Source organism: Entelurus aequoreus, linkage group LG03 (assembly GCF_033978785.1).
Source record: "Entelurus aequoreus isolate RoL-2023_Sb linkage group LG03, RoL_Eaeq_v1.1, whole genome shotgun sequence".
Classification (NCBI taxonomy): Eukaryota; Metazoa; Chordata; class Actinopteri; order Syngnathiformes; family Syngnathidae; genus Entelurus; species Entelurus aequoreus.
The window spans coordinates 46,246,717-46,265,637 of record NC_084733.1 but is presented as its reverse complement, the minus strand read 5'-3'; the positions used below and the strand labels follow the sequence as shown (position 1 = coordinate 46,265,637).

Below are 18,921 nucleotides of genomic sequence, written 5' to 3'. Positions count from 1 at the left end.
TCACTGTTAATGTCCATTTCGCGTTCTCAACTCTCATTTTCAAGAGGATATAGTATCCGAGGTGGTTTAAAATATAAATCCGTGATCCACAATAGAAAAAGGAGAGAGTGTGGAATCCAATGAGCCAGCTTGTACCTAAGTTACGGTCAGAGCGAAAAAAGATGCGTCCTGCACTGCACTCTAATCCTTCACTCTCACTTTCCTCATCCACGAATCTTTCATCCTGGCTCAAATTAATGGGGTAATCGTCGCTTTCTCGGTCCGAATCGCTCTAGCTGCTGGTGTAAACAATGGGGAAATGTGAGGAGCCCTTCAACTTGTGACGTCACGCTACTTCCGGTACAGCAAGGCTTTTTTTATCAGCGACCAAAAGTTGCGAACTTTATCGTCGATGTTCTCTACTAAATCCTTTCAGCAAAAATATGGCAATATCGCGAAATGATCAAGTATGACACATAGAATGGATCTGCTATCCCTGTTTAAATAAAAAAAAAATTTCAGTAGGCCTTTAATATGCAAGTCACGGCATGTAAATTGAGTGTCTGAATTGCCTTATAAACAGAATATATTAATCCCAATTAACCCAATTGTTAGCCGCCTTGTACTAGCAGGTTTTCACTATTTCGAGTACACAAAAATGTTTTAAGAGCGCTTTATAGGCGGAATATATCCCCACAATCCGGTTTAGGATCTCCCAGCAGTCTTGGCAGGGCACCCTCTCCTTGGCGACGTCGTTCGCTGGAGGGGGAGGAGCCCGCAAGCAGGCTGGGAGGCCCCGCTCCGCTCCCATGGTGATGGTGCTCGGGAGGGTGGCAGCTCAGCCCGCGTACCGGAACACAATGTAAACTGAACGGCTGCTCGACTGGATTGTCTGCACGCTACAACTTTTCACGGAACGGTGTAGATTCCCTGTGTTTTATCGAGGAATGTTTTGATGACACGCTGGGGCTTTGTGGTCCGGCGGTGGCAGCTCGTCGGGATGCTGGAGATCGCCTGAGAGCACCCTGCCGCGTTTGTTGTCTTTCTCTATGGATTTTGCCTTCGAAGTTTATCGACAACAAGCTGCACATTTAACTCGAATGGAGCCTTTAAACTTGTAAAATGGTGTGTGTCGTTTCGTCCTCCGCTCGTTTCAAACCCGGATAAGAAGCAGTGGAGGAGCGACGACGCGACAACACCCCGACACGACGACCACTTCCCCTCGGTAAGGGAGCGCGCCCAGCAAGTGAGTCGCCTCGCTCGGCGTTACACGCAAACATTCCCTGAACGGGGAGACACGGTGCTTGTAGTGCCGCGGTGACAGCCAGCACACGTCTTCTGTGGCATGCTGTTACAGTTAAACAGGAAGCCAATAACGTCTAGTTATATAGATGAAAAATGAGTATGCGTAAGCTAACCTCCTATTGTACTAATAAGTCAAAGTGCTAACCTAAATACATGTGGCAAACTGCTAGCCGCGTTTGCTTCAGATGCTACGTGAGGCTAGCCAGGTTGCTTGCTAGTCAATAGCAGATCTTGGGTAGGTGCTATTTGCTGATTTTGACAAATTTTGTTGAACAACATTCATTCATTCTAATAATGCTATTCCAACTGTCGTTTGATATACATTTTGTGTTCTGACTAGTGTTGTAACGATACCAATATTTTGGTACCGGTACTAAAATTATTTAGATACTTTTCGGTACTTTTGGGTACTTTTCTAAATAAAGGGGATCACAAACAAATGCATTATTGGCTTTATTTTAACCAAAAATCTTAGGGTACATTAAACATATGTTTCTTATTGCAGTTAAGTCCTTAAATAAAATAGTGAACATACTAGACAACTTGTCTTTTAGTAGTAAGTAAACAAACAAAGGCTCCTAATTAGTCTGCTGACATATGCAGTAACATATTGTATCATTTATCATTCTGTTATTTTGTCAACATTATTGAGGACAAGTGGTAGAAAATTAATTATTAATCTACTTGTTCATTTACTGTTAATATCTGCTTACTTTCTCTTTTGATTTAATCTTTTATTAGTAGATTGCACAGTACAGTACATATTCCGTACAATTGACCACTAAATGGTAACACCCGAAAAAGTTTTTCAACTTGTTTAAGTCGGGGTCCACGTTAATCAATTCATGGTAACATGTACTGTCTACACTTCTGTTAAAATGTAGGAATCACTTATTTTTCTGTTGTTTGATACTTTACATTAGTTTTGGATGATACCACAAATTTGGGTATCAATCCCATACCAAGTAGTTACAGGATCATACATTGGTCATATTCAAAGTCCTCATGTGTCCAGGGACGTATTTCCTGAGTTTATAAACATAATATATATTTAGAAAAAACAAAAGATGTTCTGATGTCAAAAAATATTGACGTAATCATAGTAGTATTGACTAGATACGGGCCGTACAGTGGATGTTAGGTGTAGATCCACCCATGGCGTTTGTTTACATTTTGATGCCGGTGAGCTACAGTGTGCAGTGAAGCATGTTTAGCTATTCCTCGTCCTGCAGGGATGATCCTTGTAAGAAACATACTTTATTTGTCACCAGGATTAGTGATTTAGAAGTCGCTAAAACACTGCCGACGGTGGATGGACGTTAGCTGCTAGCTAGCTAGCCATGTCTTAAAGCATCTCTTCCTGAGAGCGTTTCAGTGTTATAACTTTACCTTTATCGTTAGTTTTTAAGCCAAAATGCATCCATTCGCCCTTTTCTGTTTACACACTGTGTCTGCTTGTAAGTACTCTGTGATTGTGTGCTACCGAACATGCTTGTCTTCTCGTAAAACCAGCAATGTCACGACATGACTTCGACACGGGCGAGGGGGGGTGTGGGACCGGTACGTTTCAGAGACGGTATCGTACCGAAAATTATTCATTAGTATCGCGGTACTATACTAATACCGGTATACCGTACAACCCTAGTTCTGACATGTATTTTTGTTGCTATTAGCCTCACTAACTTCTGCTTGTGTATTGTGTTCACAGCCCGTAAGTGGATTTTAAAGAGCAATTGATGCATCTTGGAGTGTCTGAGTCCATGAGAGAGTGTGAGTACAGCCAAATAAGCACTCGCAGCTCCACTCCAATGGAGACTCCTTTTAAGAAGAAGACGCCCAAAAAGAGGAAGTGGGAGTCCTTCCCAGGTCGGAATAAATTCTACTGCCATGGGAGGATAATGATGGCCAAACAGACTGGGGTTTTCTACCTCACCCTTGTCCTCATTCTTGTGACGTGTGGACTTTTCTTCACATTTGAGTGAGTATTGTGTACAGTCTTTGTGCGCCCATCTGCGATTCACTTGTGTTCTATGACCTGGTGGCTTAGGGATGTCATGAGTGCAGCTAAGTTGAGATGAGAGCACATGTGTGTGTCATCAGTTTGGAGTCACTGGTGTTTCATCTTTAAGAAATAAATATTATGCAAAACCGACACTCTTAACTGTTGGTATTTGTTGGATTTTATAAACCAATCTTGCCTTCTTCCAAACTTGCTCCAAATGAGCCGTTTGAAATTTGAGATGTTTGTGAAATATGTTACCTGAGTTGGCGGATATCTCCATATACGGTCAAAGTTTACCCAAAGAGCTTTGCGCAAGTCCGCCATTTTTATTCAGTTCTAGTCCAAAGTTTTGGTCAATAAATGACTTATATTTCTCTATCCTCTTGTTGTGGGGTAGACTGGCTCACACATGTGTTGCCATTTCTAATAAAAAGATGTGTATAATTCTAACTTATATCTCTCAGTGAACTCACTAAAAACTACAACATGGCTGATGGGGTGAAGGGGTCTTGGCCTGGAGGAGGGTGCATTCTGAAGAGACAGTCAGAAAGCAGCTTGAAAAACAAAATCAATGCAAGATTTTGACCACCATTACATGTTTTCTAGACCAGAAGGAAATGCTTAAAATAAAGACAAAACAAAGTCATAATATGACACCATTTGATAGTTATTTAGTTTTTAGTTTTATTTTGCCAGGGCATGTTTCTGATGAATAGATTCTTTGTGGTTATTGCTGTGGGTTTTTAGTCTCTGGATAATGCATGCCTCTGCATGATGCACATGGATTAATGGTGCGTTCACGCTTGGTCTGGTTATAATGCTGTACAGTCCGTTGTCTTTACTGGTATTAGTACGGTTAGTTTGGTAGAGTAACAGAGATCATCTCAGAGATGGGTCTCGGTCCACCTACCAGTAAAATTTTATCCTGGGTGAGTCCATCGTGAAAACCGGCCCCACGAACAGACTAAAACACAATATACGATGTCACCATATGTGACTGTAACCAGGTAATGCATTGCAACACTTACAAAATTTCTGACAAAAATAGAAATGTGAACGCATACTAGATTGCACTAAACTAAAGTGACAACCGAGGATCTTTTTTCGTTATGGACCATAGTACCTTTACAGGTGTGGACGCATCCTAGAAGACCGCAATCTTAGCAAGTGGTAGGAATCGCGCAGAGCCCTGTGAAGCAATGTCATGGAGATATTTTGTCTTTTATGGTATGAACGACAAAGATATTTTGGAAGAAAAAAACAAAATGAGTGTCGAAAAATGCAACAACCCAAAGTTTAAAATATGACATAGTAAAACATGTTTTCATAGTTTGTTTACCACAGTGTTGACAGTACTGTTATGTGAGGACGAGGTCACTCATGATGCCCTAAAAGCAAACTTATTCCAATTTTCAATGTTACTCCTCTCTCTGACACGGACTGACAGGGACGCCATCGAACCTGGTAGTCTCAGAGCCGTATCATAGGCGGAATGACACCTGTACAGCATGTCCTGCAAAGCTGGGATAAATTTAACACCCCGAAACTCATAAATGCTCTGTTTTGCGTTGTAAACTATTGTCATTGTCCCAAAATATTTTTATACATCGCATCAGAAGCTTCACATCTAATGAGGTGCTTGTGAGATTATATTTTCTGTTGTAAACACACACACACAATTACGTCATGAAATGACTAGGGCAAAAAAATGCAGTAGTTCACACATTAAATCGCCTCTCATGCACATTGTGCCAATTGGAAGCTGGGAAATACGCATCATTTGAGTGTATCACATATTTCTCTGTTCCACAATATAGTGAGATATAAGCTCTTTTAACTAATACAGTTTTTCTTTCAATTAGTGTCAAACAATATCGATATCTGCCATTGCTCAAAATTAGATTAGGCGATAGAAATAACATAATTACACATATTAAGTGAAGTTTAAATGAGTTCTGCCAAACAATTAAGATTCTACTTTTTTGTATTGTTCAAATTTGATGATAATATGCTTGTATTGTGATTGCAGTACTCTTTGTAGACACCAACATATCTTTATAGCCATCAATTGATTTGCCTGTAATAATTTTATTTTCTGTGTTTAGCTCCTAAGTATTGGATGCATGATCAAAAGTTGTCCAACCGCACAACTAAATGATACAGCACCTTAACGTTCGGAAAATTTCATACAGCACCTTAACGTTCGGAAAATTTCAGTTAGTTGTGCGGTTGGACAACTTTTGATCATGCATCCAATACTTAGGAGCTAAACACAGAAAATAAAATTATTACATTTTCAAGTAGTCTGAAATATTATTGTTTATTGATAAACCCTACTGTATACCATTTTATCCCCATTTAATCCTGAGCCCCAACATTCCAGAATTTTAAAATGTTAGTTTCAAATTGAGTTGACATGTCACAAATATGCTTTGAGAGAAATACCTTACAGTGATACAGAAATCTGAAATGATAATACACTTTAATCAGACATATGGCACATTATCAGATCCTCCAACCATAACCCCAAATGGTCTCTGTGACAAGACACTTTCCCCAACTATTAATAGGAAACACAGTTAAATGGTTTATTGATGTTTTATTAAGTTGAATATTGTGCAATACTATCCTGTTAATTGCTGGATCTTAGCATAACCAACATTTCTCTAAGGGATTTAGTATAATATCAGCCTCAGCTTTATGGAGTAGACGAGTCATGCTATTTGCACTCACTTAATCACAGTTCCACTCTCCCTAAACGAGACACACACACACACACACACACACACACACACACACACACACACACACACACACACACACACACACACACACACACACACACACACACACACACACACACACACACACACACACACACACACACACACACACACACATACATAGACACACACACAGTCTCCACAGCATTTGAGCCAGCCTCTCCACCTATTCCTGGGTGTTCCAAATATCTCCACTGTGATTGAAATATGTGACGTAGATAGACACTGATCTGAGCACTGCCAACGCATGGGTTTACCACATTATGTTGTTTCTTTCACCCGACTAATCACACTGCCATCACTGTAACCTGATCAGGTCTAGATAAAAATATGTCTCCATCATTATGTTTGTTACTCAAACTGGCCGTACATAAGGGTAACGTGCTTTCAAACTAGGCAAACTTCTTTGTGTGCAGTGAAAAATGGCTACTGTTCTCTATCTGTATGGTAACAGTTCTCTTTTGTTGAATGATGTACTTGACTACTACTAAATTGAATGCTTCTGAAACGCGTGTGTATAGTATTTTTTGATATATCGGTGCATTGGGTATTTACCAAATTTCTGAGTACAGGAGGTCCTTGGTCGAGGTCAAGTTTTAGTATTAGTTCTAACTTAGTGCTGTGCGATATGGGCAAAGAAAAAGTATTCTTAGTATCAGCTAGGAATGTAGCGGCATTGTAGAGAACGCGGTATTGCGCTTTCAAAGTTTCACAATAATGATGTGACGTGTCAACACAACTTGGTGAGTGTATTTTTTTCCTGGCGCATTTGCATTGGCCGGTCTGAAAATAAACTGCATATCCCACAATCTTCTGGGCAGCGCGGGACCACCAAGGTGAGTGTGTGACATGCCTTAAGCCTGGTGTTTACTCTCGTGTCACGTAACTTGCATAGGCAACGTCGCCTTTTCCCCTTCCACTGCCTAGCTTCCTGCGTTGTGCCGACGACGTAGAACGCAGAGCTGTGATTAGTCAGTTTTTCCCAAGAGAGTCCCTGAACACAAGCGAGCAGACTTTGTGCTTGAAATGCACACATTTTTCTATGGAAAAAAACCAACAGTGAATAATCAGGATGGAAATAGACAAGATTCCACTTTCAATTCTGCTTCGGCTCCCTTAACAGTTCTCTTATCAATACTTATTTGGGGGGGAAAAAAAAGTGGATTCCTCAATTTTGTTTAGTTTAGAGGTAAGGTAACAAGACCTTACAAAGCCTACAGCGAGGTCACATACGTAGGTAAGAAAAAAAGTACTTGTGATCTGACGTCACTACGCATGTTGCGTTATGACATCATCCCCACCCAGAATAACTGTTTAGAGAACCGCTAGACAAAATGGCAAGCAATCCCAAGGAATTGATACACTGGGGTCCGGTTCTGAACAAGAACCGGTTTTTGATTGCCATCCCCCCAGATTACATTTTGCATGAAAACTGATATTGTGTACTTAATATCTCGGTGCGCCCCCCAAAAAATTACTGAATGTTAGGGTAGTGCCGCTAATACGATATTAATATATATCGCAATAGTCAATCGATATCAATATAAAATGCGTTTGCTCAAATATTCAATACATATTCATATTTTTGGTTTGGAAGAAACCAGAAATTAGGAAGCAAGATTTGTTTCATGAAGTCACTCGCGCTTTGGGAATACAGGAAACAGGAAGTGTCACTGAGCAATGGGAGGGACACACGTAACTGTATTAACTACACCTTTTCTGCTGTTCGGCTCCCAGATGTTTTCGTTGGGGGCAACATCCTTCACTTTACCCGACAATGGGTCTGCTAAGCTCCGCTTTCTAATTTCTGCAGGACACAACCGGACACATTCGCCAGTCGCCAGGACTTCTGCATGCTACCGCTCGCTTACTGACGTCACTCACTCAACACGCTGCCGTTCTTAAAGGAGCACACACACACACGTACACATGTACGCTACTCTCACAACACCAGTGTTGTTGCGTTGTTTTTCTGTCTTGCTGTGGATTCACTGCATGGAGTGAGAAGAGAAACCGTGATATCTTGATATATCAACTCAATAACAGAAACGTGCCTTTAGTTTTGTTGGTTTTAATGCAGACAGTGCGGCAACATCCTGACACTTCCAATGTGTCTGTTTAATGAGTAGCTTCTCAAACTAGTCTGTGTAGTGTTCAATAGTTTATACACGACTGCTATTTAGAGTCTCCAATCTGCAACTCCCTTCAAACCTATTTTAATTATTTTATTACCTTCGCCGCGCTCATCCTACCTGGCTCCCAGACACTCTATCCCAGGGGTGGGCAATTAATTTTTACCGGGGGCCGCATGAGCAACCCGAGCACTGCTGGAGGGCCGCACCGACAATATTTCAATTAAATTTTGCACAAATTATTTTTGATGTACCGTAAGATAGATAATAATAATATTTTCATTTAACCTAACTTATCTTTATACAAAAGCAGATGGCTTTTGATGGTTTTATTTTTAACACTTTCTTACACAACACTTCCTGATGTATATTACATTACAAAAATTGCAATTTCTGTCACTTCATCTTGCATCGTCTTTGTTGTGAACGTAGCATGCCTGTAAGGTGATTGGCGAAGAAGGAGGAAGCGTTGCTGTTGCGGAAATGAGGAGTGAGGATTGGTTTTCCTTTTGGAAAGAACGAGATAAGTTGAGCTGTGTTAGTATAGCATGCTCAATAAAAGTTTAAAAAGAGCATCAGACTTGGTGTGCACTTCTTCTGGATGCTACAATTGATGTCACAAGTGGGATGAAATGCCTCCCAGTTCGCCTTGCCATCAAACCTGGGAGTCTTCATTGAGGGCGGAATTCCCCCCGTGGCTAGCAGCGTGGCTGCACCTGTAAACGCTGCCTCTCTCCCTCTTTCTCTCAGTCTCTCTCTGTCTCTCTCTCTCTCTTTGCAGTGAGCTCCTCACGTGGCACGTACCTCCTGATGACGTAGCACACAAACAGTGCAGTATGCGCAAAGTTTTACTTCTGACATCAATTGTAGCGTCCAGAAGAAGTGCACACCAAGTCTGACGCAATTTTTAAACTTTTATTAAGCAAGCTATACTAACACAGCTCAACATATCTCGTTCCTTCCACACGCACGTCTCCTCACTTCTCATTTACGCAACTCAAGAAGACAACATCTACTTCAGCAGGTCGTTACACTATATTCTTTAAACACAGCAACGTGTGTACCACAAATTAAGCACACGGCTTTACCTTTACTTGGCAGTCCATGTCTTTATTAAAACACGCCATTCGTCATCAACTTTTCTCTTTTTAGCGTCTCGGGATAACCGGGCATGTCGCTGTGCGCCTTCCCTTACAGGACATACGCACATATAACACTTTTCAAAATAAAAGCAGCACAGTTGTATTGCACGCACGACAAAGATGTATTTTTAAATTTATTTTGTATTTGTGATTGCCGCTGCGCGCACGAGCATACGTCCACACGGAAGTAATACAAATAACGCTTTTCAAAACAAAAGCAGCACCGTTGTATTGCACACTCGAAATAGATACTTTTTAAAATGTATTTTGTAATTTATAATTGGCCTCACGCGGGCCGGTCAGGGACGTACAAAGGGCCGGATGCGGCCCGCGGGCCGCAGAATGCCCAGGTCTGCTCTATCCACTGATAGATAGGACACATGGGACGTTGGAAATTGTTTATTGTATTTATTGACAAGCTTAAATAAGTAATAAAAAGTATCAATAATTATCGATATCGATCATTTAAAAAAACATGTATCATGATATAGTTTTCCACCTTATCGCGCAGCCCTACTGAATGTGTTGCTGCATCCAGAAGAAGTTACACGGTGCGACACTTGTTTTAGCTTTTATTGCCAATCTTGTGCTAACAAGTTAAATTCCGACACATATTCTTTCTCGTGCACACACATCTTTTTCTCTCACACACAACACTTCTCATTGTCCGTTAATAATCTTTCAGGCACTTTCAAACATTTATGAACTCTGAACATGATCACACAGATTAACACCAGCTTTGACGTTAACTTACAATAGTTATTTAACAGTTTTATTTACAATTACACAATAGCACTCCCTTGTCCCATGTCCTGAACGGCCGAAAAGTGTTGCAAATAATAATAGCGTCCTCTTCCGAGACTCGTTTAAAAGTTGCACAGTCCATCTTTGCAAATGTATTCTCCTCTGGTTTAGAAGTAAAATGTAAATTAAAAAGTAAAGTGATGATTTTGAATGATTAGTTCCAGTGGAGACAAAGATGTTGATGACGTGGTTGTCGTCTATCGTCACTTTTCACAAAAATAATCTAGTCAACGACAGCTGTAGTTTCTCCTTCTCAAGACACTGCCCCTTAGTGTTTTGGAAGAGAATTACAAGTTTGGCGCCACCCTCCCACGGAAGAACTATAAATCAAACAAGACACAGTCAAAGGGGACGCAAGCTACGTGACGCAATAGTATTTTCCATTCTTAAAAGGGGATAAAAGGATAAAGCATGTGGGAGAAGTGTGTCTGTAGTAGAAGAGAGGAAAGTTTTTTTATGGACATTTCCTGAACATTTAATCAAAATCCTTCCATAACTTTTTGAGTTATGTTGCTTACAAACATACAAACAAATACTGGCGAAAACATAACGTCTTTGGCAGAGGTCTGCATACTAAAGCGTTAAACCTTCGTCTTGAGCGTTTCCAAGGCGACGCAGACCGCGTCACGGCGTACCACAGCAAAGGGAAAGCATCCAGTGGGAGCGCGAACTCTGCACACCACAGGAAATATGAAAAGCTACTTGATAAACCATCACCTGGAAAATATATTTGAAGCCAGCTAAGCTAAACATCTATTTTTGAGGTATTTGCATTATTAAAAGTAAAACCGTCAGTCAACTTTTCTGAAAAACAGCATTTTCCAAACTGATATTAAAAACAAAAGTCCACTGCAGAGCACACTGCTTCTCAGAAAGTAAAAGTTGAACATTATTGTTTTACACTTGCTACACTGGATGTTTACATTGTCACTTCAAGGACATTCAGCTGTATTTGTTATAATATTTGCTTGAAACAGTGGATGTTTCCACACAATTATTTGCATTTAAAAATACATGTTTGTAGTTATGAATATGATTAGAACATTTGAGCATTGTATATATTTAATTACAGCAAGTGTGTTTATCCTAAACATTCCTGCCACTTCATTTTACACACTATGACATTTTTTGAGGACAATTCCACAATAATATTTTATTATTATTAGCCTTAATATTGTGATAATATCATACTGTGAGATTTTGCTATTGTTACATTGCTATTTTCAACCCTTCTTTTTGACAGGTAATGTCTACACATTAATTTACAGATGACGTCTGTATTTCCCGGTGTCTGGAGGACTGCTTGTCAGGCACGTTTTGGTGTGTGTTTTTCTTTTCATCACTTTGTAGTTTTGAGGTAACGCTTGTACTTTGTCGCATTTTATCACTGGCCACATGTACATGAACAACATTTATTTAATCTGATCATCATTAAAATTAGAACATTATTGTGTATGTGGACCCTGAAGAAAATTATCTGATTATGACTTGCGTTTTCATGCACCACAGCTTAAATCGGAATACTTTACTTTGACATGCGCAGAACCTAACATAAACGGAAAGGTGTGTTATTATTTGTGCTATGATGCCATCTTTTGGACCAGTTTGCTAACTGCAGGTGCTGAAGAATTATTAGACTTCCACTGTTAAAATGGCTTTGTGCATTTCTGCTTGAACGACGTTATCACAGCATTTATCATTTTTTTCTTTTGTTCACTACTGTTGTTTTATCTCTCTTTTTAAAATGCAGCTGTTCTGTGCTTTTTATGTTGTGATTATGTACGGGTTGCGGGGCGTCTTCATGTTAGGACATTCTGTGTATTTGTTTGAGTCTAGCAGTTAGAGTAGCTGTAATGTTACGAATAAAACAGCTCGTTAAGACGACAACACCCTTCTTTTATTGTTACATCGACACATGGGGACGGCGTTGAGCGGTGGGTAGAGCGGCTACGTATGTAGCTTACCACCATCAACGTGTGAATGTGGAGTGAATGAATGATGTGTATATCACTTCTGTGTGAAGCGCTTTGAGTGTCTAAAAAAGCGCTATATAAATCGAATCCATTATTATTATTATTATGACTCCATAGTAGGGCTGGTCGATATGGACAAAAAAGTATATCACGATATATATTTTTACTTAATCTCGATATTCGATATATTTCTCGATATATTTTCTGGTGGAAGTACACATATAAAGAGTTTTGATCGATATTCACTGAAATTTAACTGAATGACAACTGCACTGTAAACAGTCAGTGACACTCGACATCCATTGCTTTTCGGTCTCCCCTAGACATATGCGGTCCTCTCCAAGGTTTCTCATAGTCATTCACCGACGTCCCACTGGGGTGAGTTTTTCCTTGCCCGTATGTGGGCTCTGTACAGAGGATGTCGTTGTGGCTTGTGCAGCCCTTTGAGACACTTGTGATTTAGGGCTATATAAATAAACATTGATTGATTGATTGACTTTTATTAACCCAGTTAGTCAAGATGGGTATTAACAGCACAGAAAATAAACTGTTTAAGTAGCACAGAATTACATAACATACACTACCGTTCAAAAGTTTGGGGTCACATTGAAATGTCCTTATTTTTAAAGGAAAAGCACTGTACTTTTCAATGAAGATAATTTTAAACTAGTCTTAACTTTAAAGAAATACACTCTATACATTGCTAATGTGGTAAATGACTATTCTAGCTGCAAATAACTGGTTTTTGGTGCAATATCTACATAGGTGTATAGAGGCCCATTTCCAGCAACTATCACTCCAGTGTTCTAATGGTACAATGTGTTTGCTCATTGGCTCAGAAGGCTAATTGATGATTAGAAAACCCTTGTGCAATCATGTTCACACATCTGAAAACAGTTTAGCTCGTTACAGAAGCTACAAAACGGACCTTCCTTTGAGCAGATTGAGTTTCTGGAGCATCACATTTGTGGGGTCAATTAAACGCTCAAAATGGCCAGAAAAAGAGAACTTTCATCTGAAACTCGACAGTCTATTCTTGTTCTTAGAAATGAAGGCTATTTCACAAAATTGTTTGGGTGACCCCAAACTTTTGAACGGTAGTGTAAATAAAACAGAAAAATATTCCATCCATCCATTTTCTACTGCTTGTCCCTTTCGGGCTCACGGGGGGTGCCGGAGCCTATCTCAGCTGCATTCGGGCGAAAGGCTGGCGGGGTAGACCCTGGACAAGTCGCCACCTCATCGCAGGGCCAACACAGATAGACAGACAACATTCACACTCACATTCACACACTAGGGCCAATTTAGTGTTGCCAATCAACCTATCCCCATTTCTTTCTACGTAAAATAAATAACATAGCTGTGCAAATCATCCAAAATGTATCAAACTCAGATAAAAAATAAATTTACAGGCACTTTTTAATTCCCAGTCGACGATGAAATGGAATGTCACACACGTACGGTTATGGTCAGTACCAAGTAAAGTGACTTAACTTAATTGTGCGGCTATGATCTTCCTCACTTCGGCATACATTTTTGGCAGCATTTCTCGTGCAAAATATGCAACTTGAGAACCGTTTTGATTTTGGTTTACATGGTAAACATCTAAAATGAATGTTTTATCCAGACGCATACATTTGTCCAAATGTGGCCAAGTTGACTCATTGTGGGTTTCCTGGACGTTGTCTACATCGCTAAAAGAAAAATCTAAAGAAGAGAATCCCTCTGCCATCTTCCACTAGTTTTTTTAATATATAAATCGCCGACTAGAATTTTGCCTTTTCTCATCTACGACTCTCTCGTCGTCATTTGGGATGTCTGTTGTGATTTCTTATACATACAGTCGTGGTCAAAAGTTTACATACACTTGTAAAGAACATAATGTCATGGCTGTCTTGAGTTTCCAATAATTTCTACAACTCTTATTTTTGTGTAATAGAGTGATTGGAGCACATACTTGTTTATCACAAAAAACATTCATGAAGTTTGGTTGTTTTATGAATTTATTATGGGTCTACTGAAAATGTGACCAAATCTGCTGGGTCAAAAGTATACATACAGCAATGTTAATATTTGGTTACCTGTCCCTTGGCAAGTTTCACTGCAATAAGGCGCTTTTGGTAGCCATCCACAAGCTTCTGGCAAGCTTCTGTTTGAATTTTTGACCAGTCCTCTTGACAAAATTGGTGCAGTTCAGCTTAATTTGTTGGTTTTCTGACATGGACTTGTTTCTTCAGCATTGTCCACATGTTCTCAATGAGGTTTAAGTCAGGGCTTTGGGAAGGCCATTCTAAAACCTTAGTTCTAGCCTGATTTAGCCATTCCTTTACCACTTTTGATGTGTATTTGGGGCCATTGTCCTGTTGGAACACCCAACTGCGCCCAAGACCCAACCTCCGGGCTGATGATTTTAGGTTGTCCTGAAGAATTTGGAGGTAATGCTCCTTTTTCATTGTCCCATTGAATCTCTGTAAAGCACTAGTTCCATTGGCAGCAAAACAGGCCCAGAGCATAATACTACTACCACCACCATGCTTGACGGTAGAGTTGGTGTTCCTGGGATTAAAGGCCTCACCTTTTCTCCTCCAAACATATTGCTGGGTATTGTGGCCAAACAGCTAAATTTTAGTTTCATCTGACCACAGAATTTTCCTCCAGAAGGTCTTATCTTTGTCCATGTGATCAGCAGCAAACTTTAGATGAGCCTTAAGGTGTCGCTTCTGGAGCAAGGGCTTCCTTCTTGCATGGTAGCCTCTCTGTCCATGGCGATGCAAAACACGCTTGACTTTGGACACTGACACCTGTGTTCCAGCAGCTTCCAATTCCTTGCAGACCTGCTTTTTGGTGGTTCTCGGTTAACTCTTGATCATCCTGACCAATTTTCTCTCAGCAGCAGATGATAGCTTGCGTTTTCTTTCTGATCGTGGCAGTGATAAAACTGTGCCATGCACTTTATACTTACGAGCAATTGTCTGCACAGTTGCTCTTGGGACCTCAAGCTGCTTTGAAATGGCTCCAAGTGACTTTCCTGACTTGTTCAAGTCAATGATTCGTTTTTTCAGATCTGTGCTGAGTTCCTTTGCCTTTCCCATTGTCGCATTTGTAACCTAGTCTAATGACTGCAACACATGAGCCCTATTTAAATGGGCTCAAAGAAGTCAACAGGTGTCGTCAATCATAATCACTCACATGAAGTTAGGAGGCCACGCCATTAAGCTAATTTGATTTGATTGTAACTTTTCTACATCACCAAAATTGATAATGCATGTTTCTGTATGTATACTTTTGACCCAGCAGATTTGGTCACATTTTCAGTAGACCCATAATAAATTCATAAAAGAACCAGACTTCATGAATGTTTTTTGTGACAAACAAGTATGTGCTCCAATCACTCTATCACAAAAAAATAAGAGTTGTAGAAATTATTGGAAACTCAAGACAGCCAAATTCCCAAAAAAGTGCTGTTCCCTTTTAAATTGCCTTGTCCAAGTCCATGTCCTCTCCGATTGTTCTGCACAGGAAAACAAAAAACAGAAAAGTTAAATACAAGATCACAATCATTTATAGGAGTAAACATTTCCAATTAACGTGCAATTGTACACAAAAAACAGCAGTAACTAATATCGGTCGGTACATTGATGCACGTATTCCGGCCACACATTAATTCGACATAAATAAGTCAACCTCTTGCATTCTATAAAAGTCGTAGAGCTTTACTTCCAAATGTTGAAAAAAGCTCTGGGCATTAAACTGCCTGCAATGGCCTAGCACATGCCTCTCCCTCGGGGTAAAGAGAGGGGCAAAGAGCACGGATGTCACTCAACATTACGATCGTCGGGGTCTCATATTTTAACCCAAATGTATATCAATACTGTCACCCCAGCTTGACATGTCTGCTTGTATGTGTTCTAAACGAATAAATAGGGCTCTATTTACATTTTAAAGTCGCTCTTTCTGCACCGCATAGCGCTGCCAGGTTGAAGATAATTTTCAGAGTTGAGAGCTCAAAGGATCTCGGGATATGAAAGGACGTGAAGTGTACAAGGATAAACACTTTCTGCTAATGGAAGAAAAATATTTATTTGTCGGCCGGATTCGAAGGACACTTGGAACTTATTTTAATTGGGACAGCCTTCGCTAACCGCGATGACGTCAGCACCCCACAAATGCTCACTGTGAAAGATGCAGCCATCGAATTGAGACACAGCTATTGTTAGAGGTGTGAAATTTCCCTTATCTGGAAACCAGTGTGCATGCAATGGTGCACGTTAACCAGATCTATCAGTAATGAACTCTGGACCACACAATCTTGGAATACATCGTTACCTCAGCAGAGGAACACATCCATGGCCAAAGGACAGCCTTGGTCAAGTGCAGGATTCTCAGGCTAAACCTTTAAACCCCATTTTGCCATTGAACAGACTTGGACAGCACTTAAAAAACTACACACTAACATACAATCTAATTTCTAAATATTGAAGATATTTTAAAATGTATGTTACTTAACGAGCTGCATTACAATAAAACGCTGCTGTTCCACTACAGGACCCATGCTGCTCCGGTCATTAGAATGACGCCCAACACTTCCACCTCAATTGTACCATGTTTTTGGCTTGGGGGATTCCGATTAGTCCTTTATTCATTTCTGTAAAAATTCCCCTCATCGACTGTCCTTTTGGAATATTCCGTTATGTTAAGGGGCTCTATTATGCATAGCAAAAGTATCTTACTTATTGCTATTTTCTGTTGTGTATCTAGGATCTGCATAAGTTCTGAACATTTTAAATCAAACCGTGGCGGCATTGCAGAGATATTTACAAAACAATCTTGCCTTCATACTTCCGCCAACTGAGCCGCTTGGAATTTGCACAATCTGTGACGTTTTTTGCACAGATGACGTCACCTGATTATTCATATATGGTATCCTCTGCTATCCTCTTGTTGTGGGACAGAATAGCTCGTTCATGCACATGCATCCTCCGCTGTTGCCATTTGTAATTCAAAGTGTCAGTAGACTCACTATTGAAGGGCTAAAAACTACAACATGGCTGACGGAGAGAAGACACAGTCGAAGTGGAGCCACGTAAATAAGACCACCCACAAAACGACTCATCCGGAAGAGTCGGTCAGAAAGCGGCTTTCAGACGGTCTGTAAAACATAATCTATGCAAAATGATGACCAAAGAACCACCACAATCCATGTTTTGTTGACCACAAGGAAGAAAATAATATGGCCTCTATAAAGCCGAACAAGACAATAAGGAGTCTAATGATAATAATAATAATAATAATAATAAAGCATGTGAATAATTTTAAATACAAGCTCATGGCCCTGGTGGAGTAAAACATTTTCTCATGGCTCTGGAAGAGTAAAACATTTTCCCAGGGAGTTGAGATCTCAATTCTACACAAGAAAATCATGATTCACAGTTATTGCAGAATCATGATTATTTGGGTGATCTTGGAGTCAGTATGTGTGTTAAACCTCAATGTTCCCAATCCCACATGGAAGATAGCAGATGCTTCCTGAAAATAACTCTCCTTCACTATATTCATTACCGACAGCTATGATAGTCACGTTTGTTGGTCTAAATCCCCTGTCCTCTGTTTGGTGTGACTGTTTTCAGACACACCATATAACCGCAGATCTACTTTTTGGGCTTATGATAGGGCGGGGCGATTCGGCAAATAAAATGAATATAGTATTATAGTAGATTAATATTTTCATATCATCCGATCGCAATCACAATGATTATTTTTTTAATTAAAGGTGGATTGTCCCGTGCAGGATTATGGCGAGTTCCATTGCATCCCTATTGTTTACTACTGAAGTAACTTGTAACAGACATTTCCGCCAAGTTAACATTTACTAAAGATCACTTTCAAATAGTAAATTATTATTTGTGTTCTTTAATTACTTGTATACATTAGTGCTTTTTACCAGTGTTTTGGCAAAATGGCAAGCTGTGACTCAGATTGTGTAGTTTTGTTAAACCCAACTACAGCAGCTTATATTTAATACAAGTACCTTAAATTCGAGGTACTGTAAAATAATGTGTACCAACACGTTTAATGATTATTTCGGGAACAAAATGTTTTTTAGACTTAGACTTAGACTTAGACTTCCTTTTTATTGTCATTCAAATTTGAACTTTACAGTACAGATAAGAACGAAATTTCGTTACATAAGCTCATGGTAGTGCAGGATAAAAAAGCAATAAGGTGCATATATAAATAAATAAATAGGTTACTGTACAAATAAATATATTGCACTTTTTCACATGCATCCACGTTTATGTATGTATGTTATATTGTCTTTTTTATTCCAGCAAGTTAATCCATTTTTGGGGGAGTTGAGGGGATAATTATGATGCGTTCAAGAGTCTTACGGCCTGAGGGAAGAAGCTGTTACAGAACCTGGAGGTTCTGCTTCGGAGGCTGCAGAACCTCTTTCTAGAGTCCAGCAGTGAAAACAGTCCTTGGTGGGGTGGGAGGAGTCTTTGCAGATTTTCTGAGCCCTGGTCAGGCAGCGGCTTTTTGCGATCTCCCGGATAGAAGGAAGAGGAGTCCTGATGATCTTTTCCACCGTCCTCACCACTCTCTGGAGAGACTTCCAGTCTGAGGCATTGCAGGCTCCAGTCCAGACAGAGATGCTGTTGGTCAGCAGGCTCTCTATAGCGCCTCTGTAGAATGTGGTGAGAATGGGGGGAGAGAGCTGTGCTCTTTTCATCCGACGCAAAAGTGCATGCGCTGCTGAGCTCTTTTTACAAGAGCTCCGGTGTGTAGGGACCAGGTTATATT

General features: G+C 40.1%; 1 protein-coding gene across 7 annotated transcripts in view; it reads left to right on the top strand.

Moving 5' to 3' along the window:
* The first annotated feature begins 669 nt into the window (after nt 1-669).
* Nucleotides 670-18,921, top strand: part of zdhhc14 (zinc finger DHHC-type palmitoyltransferase 14) — a 146,479-nt gene continuing 128,227 nt past the window's right edge. For 3 of the 7 annotated variants that reach the window (XM_062041948.1, XM_062041943.1, XM_062041949.1), the window contains exons 1-2: nt 671-1,204; nt 2,993-3,262. In XM_062041948.1, the coding sequence (XP_061897932.1) occupies nt 3,021-3,262 (242 nt within the window). In that variant the 5' untranslated portion in view covers nt 671-1,204; nt 2,993-3,020. The other 4 variants (XM_062041946.1, XM_062041944.1, XM_062041950.1 and 1 more) reach the window with 4 other exon arrangements.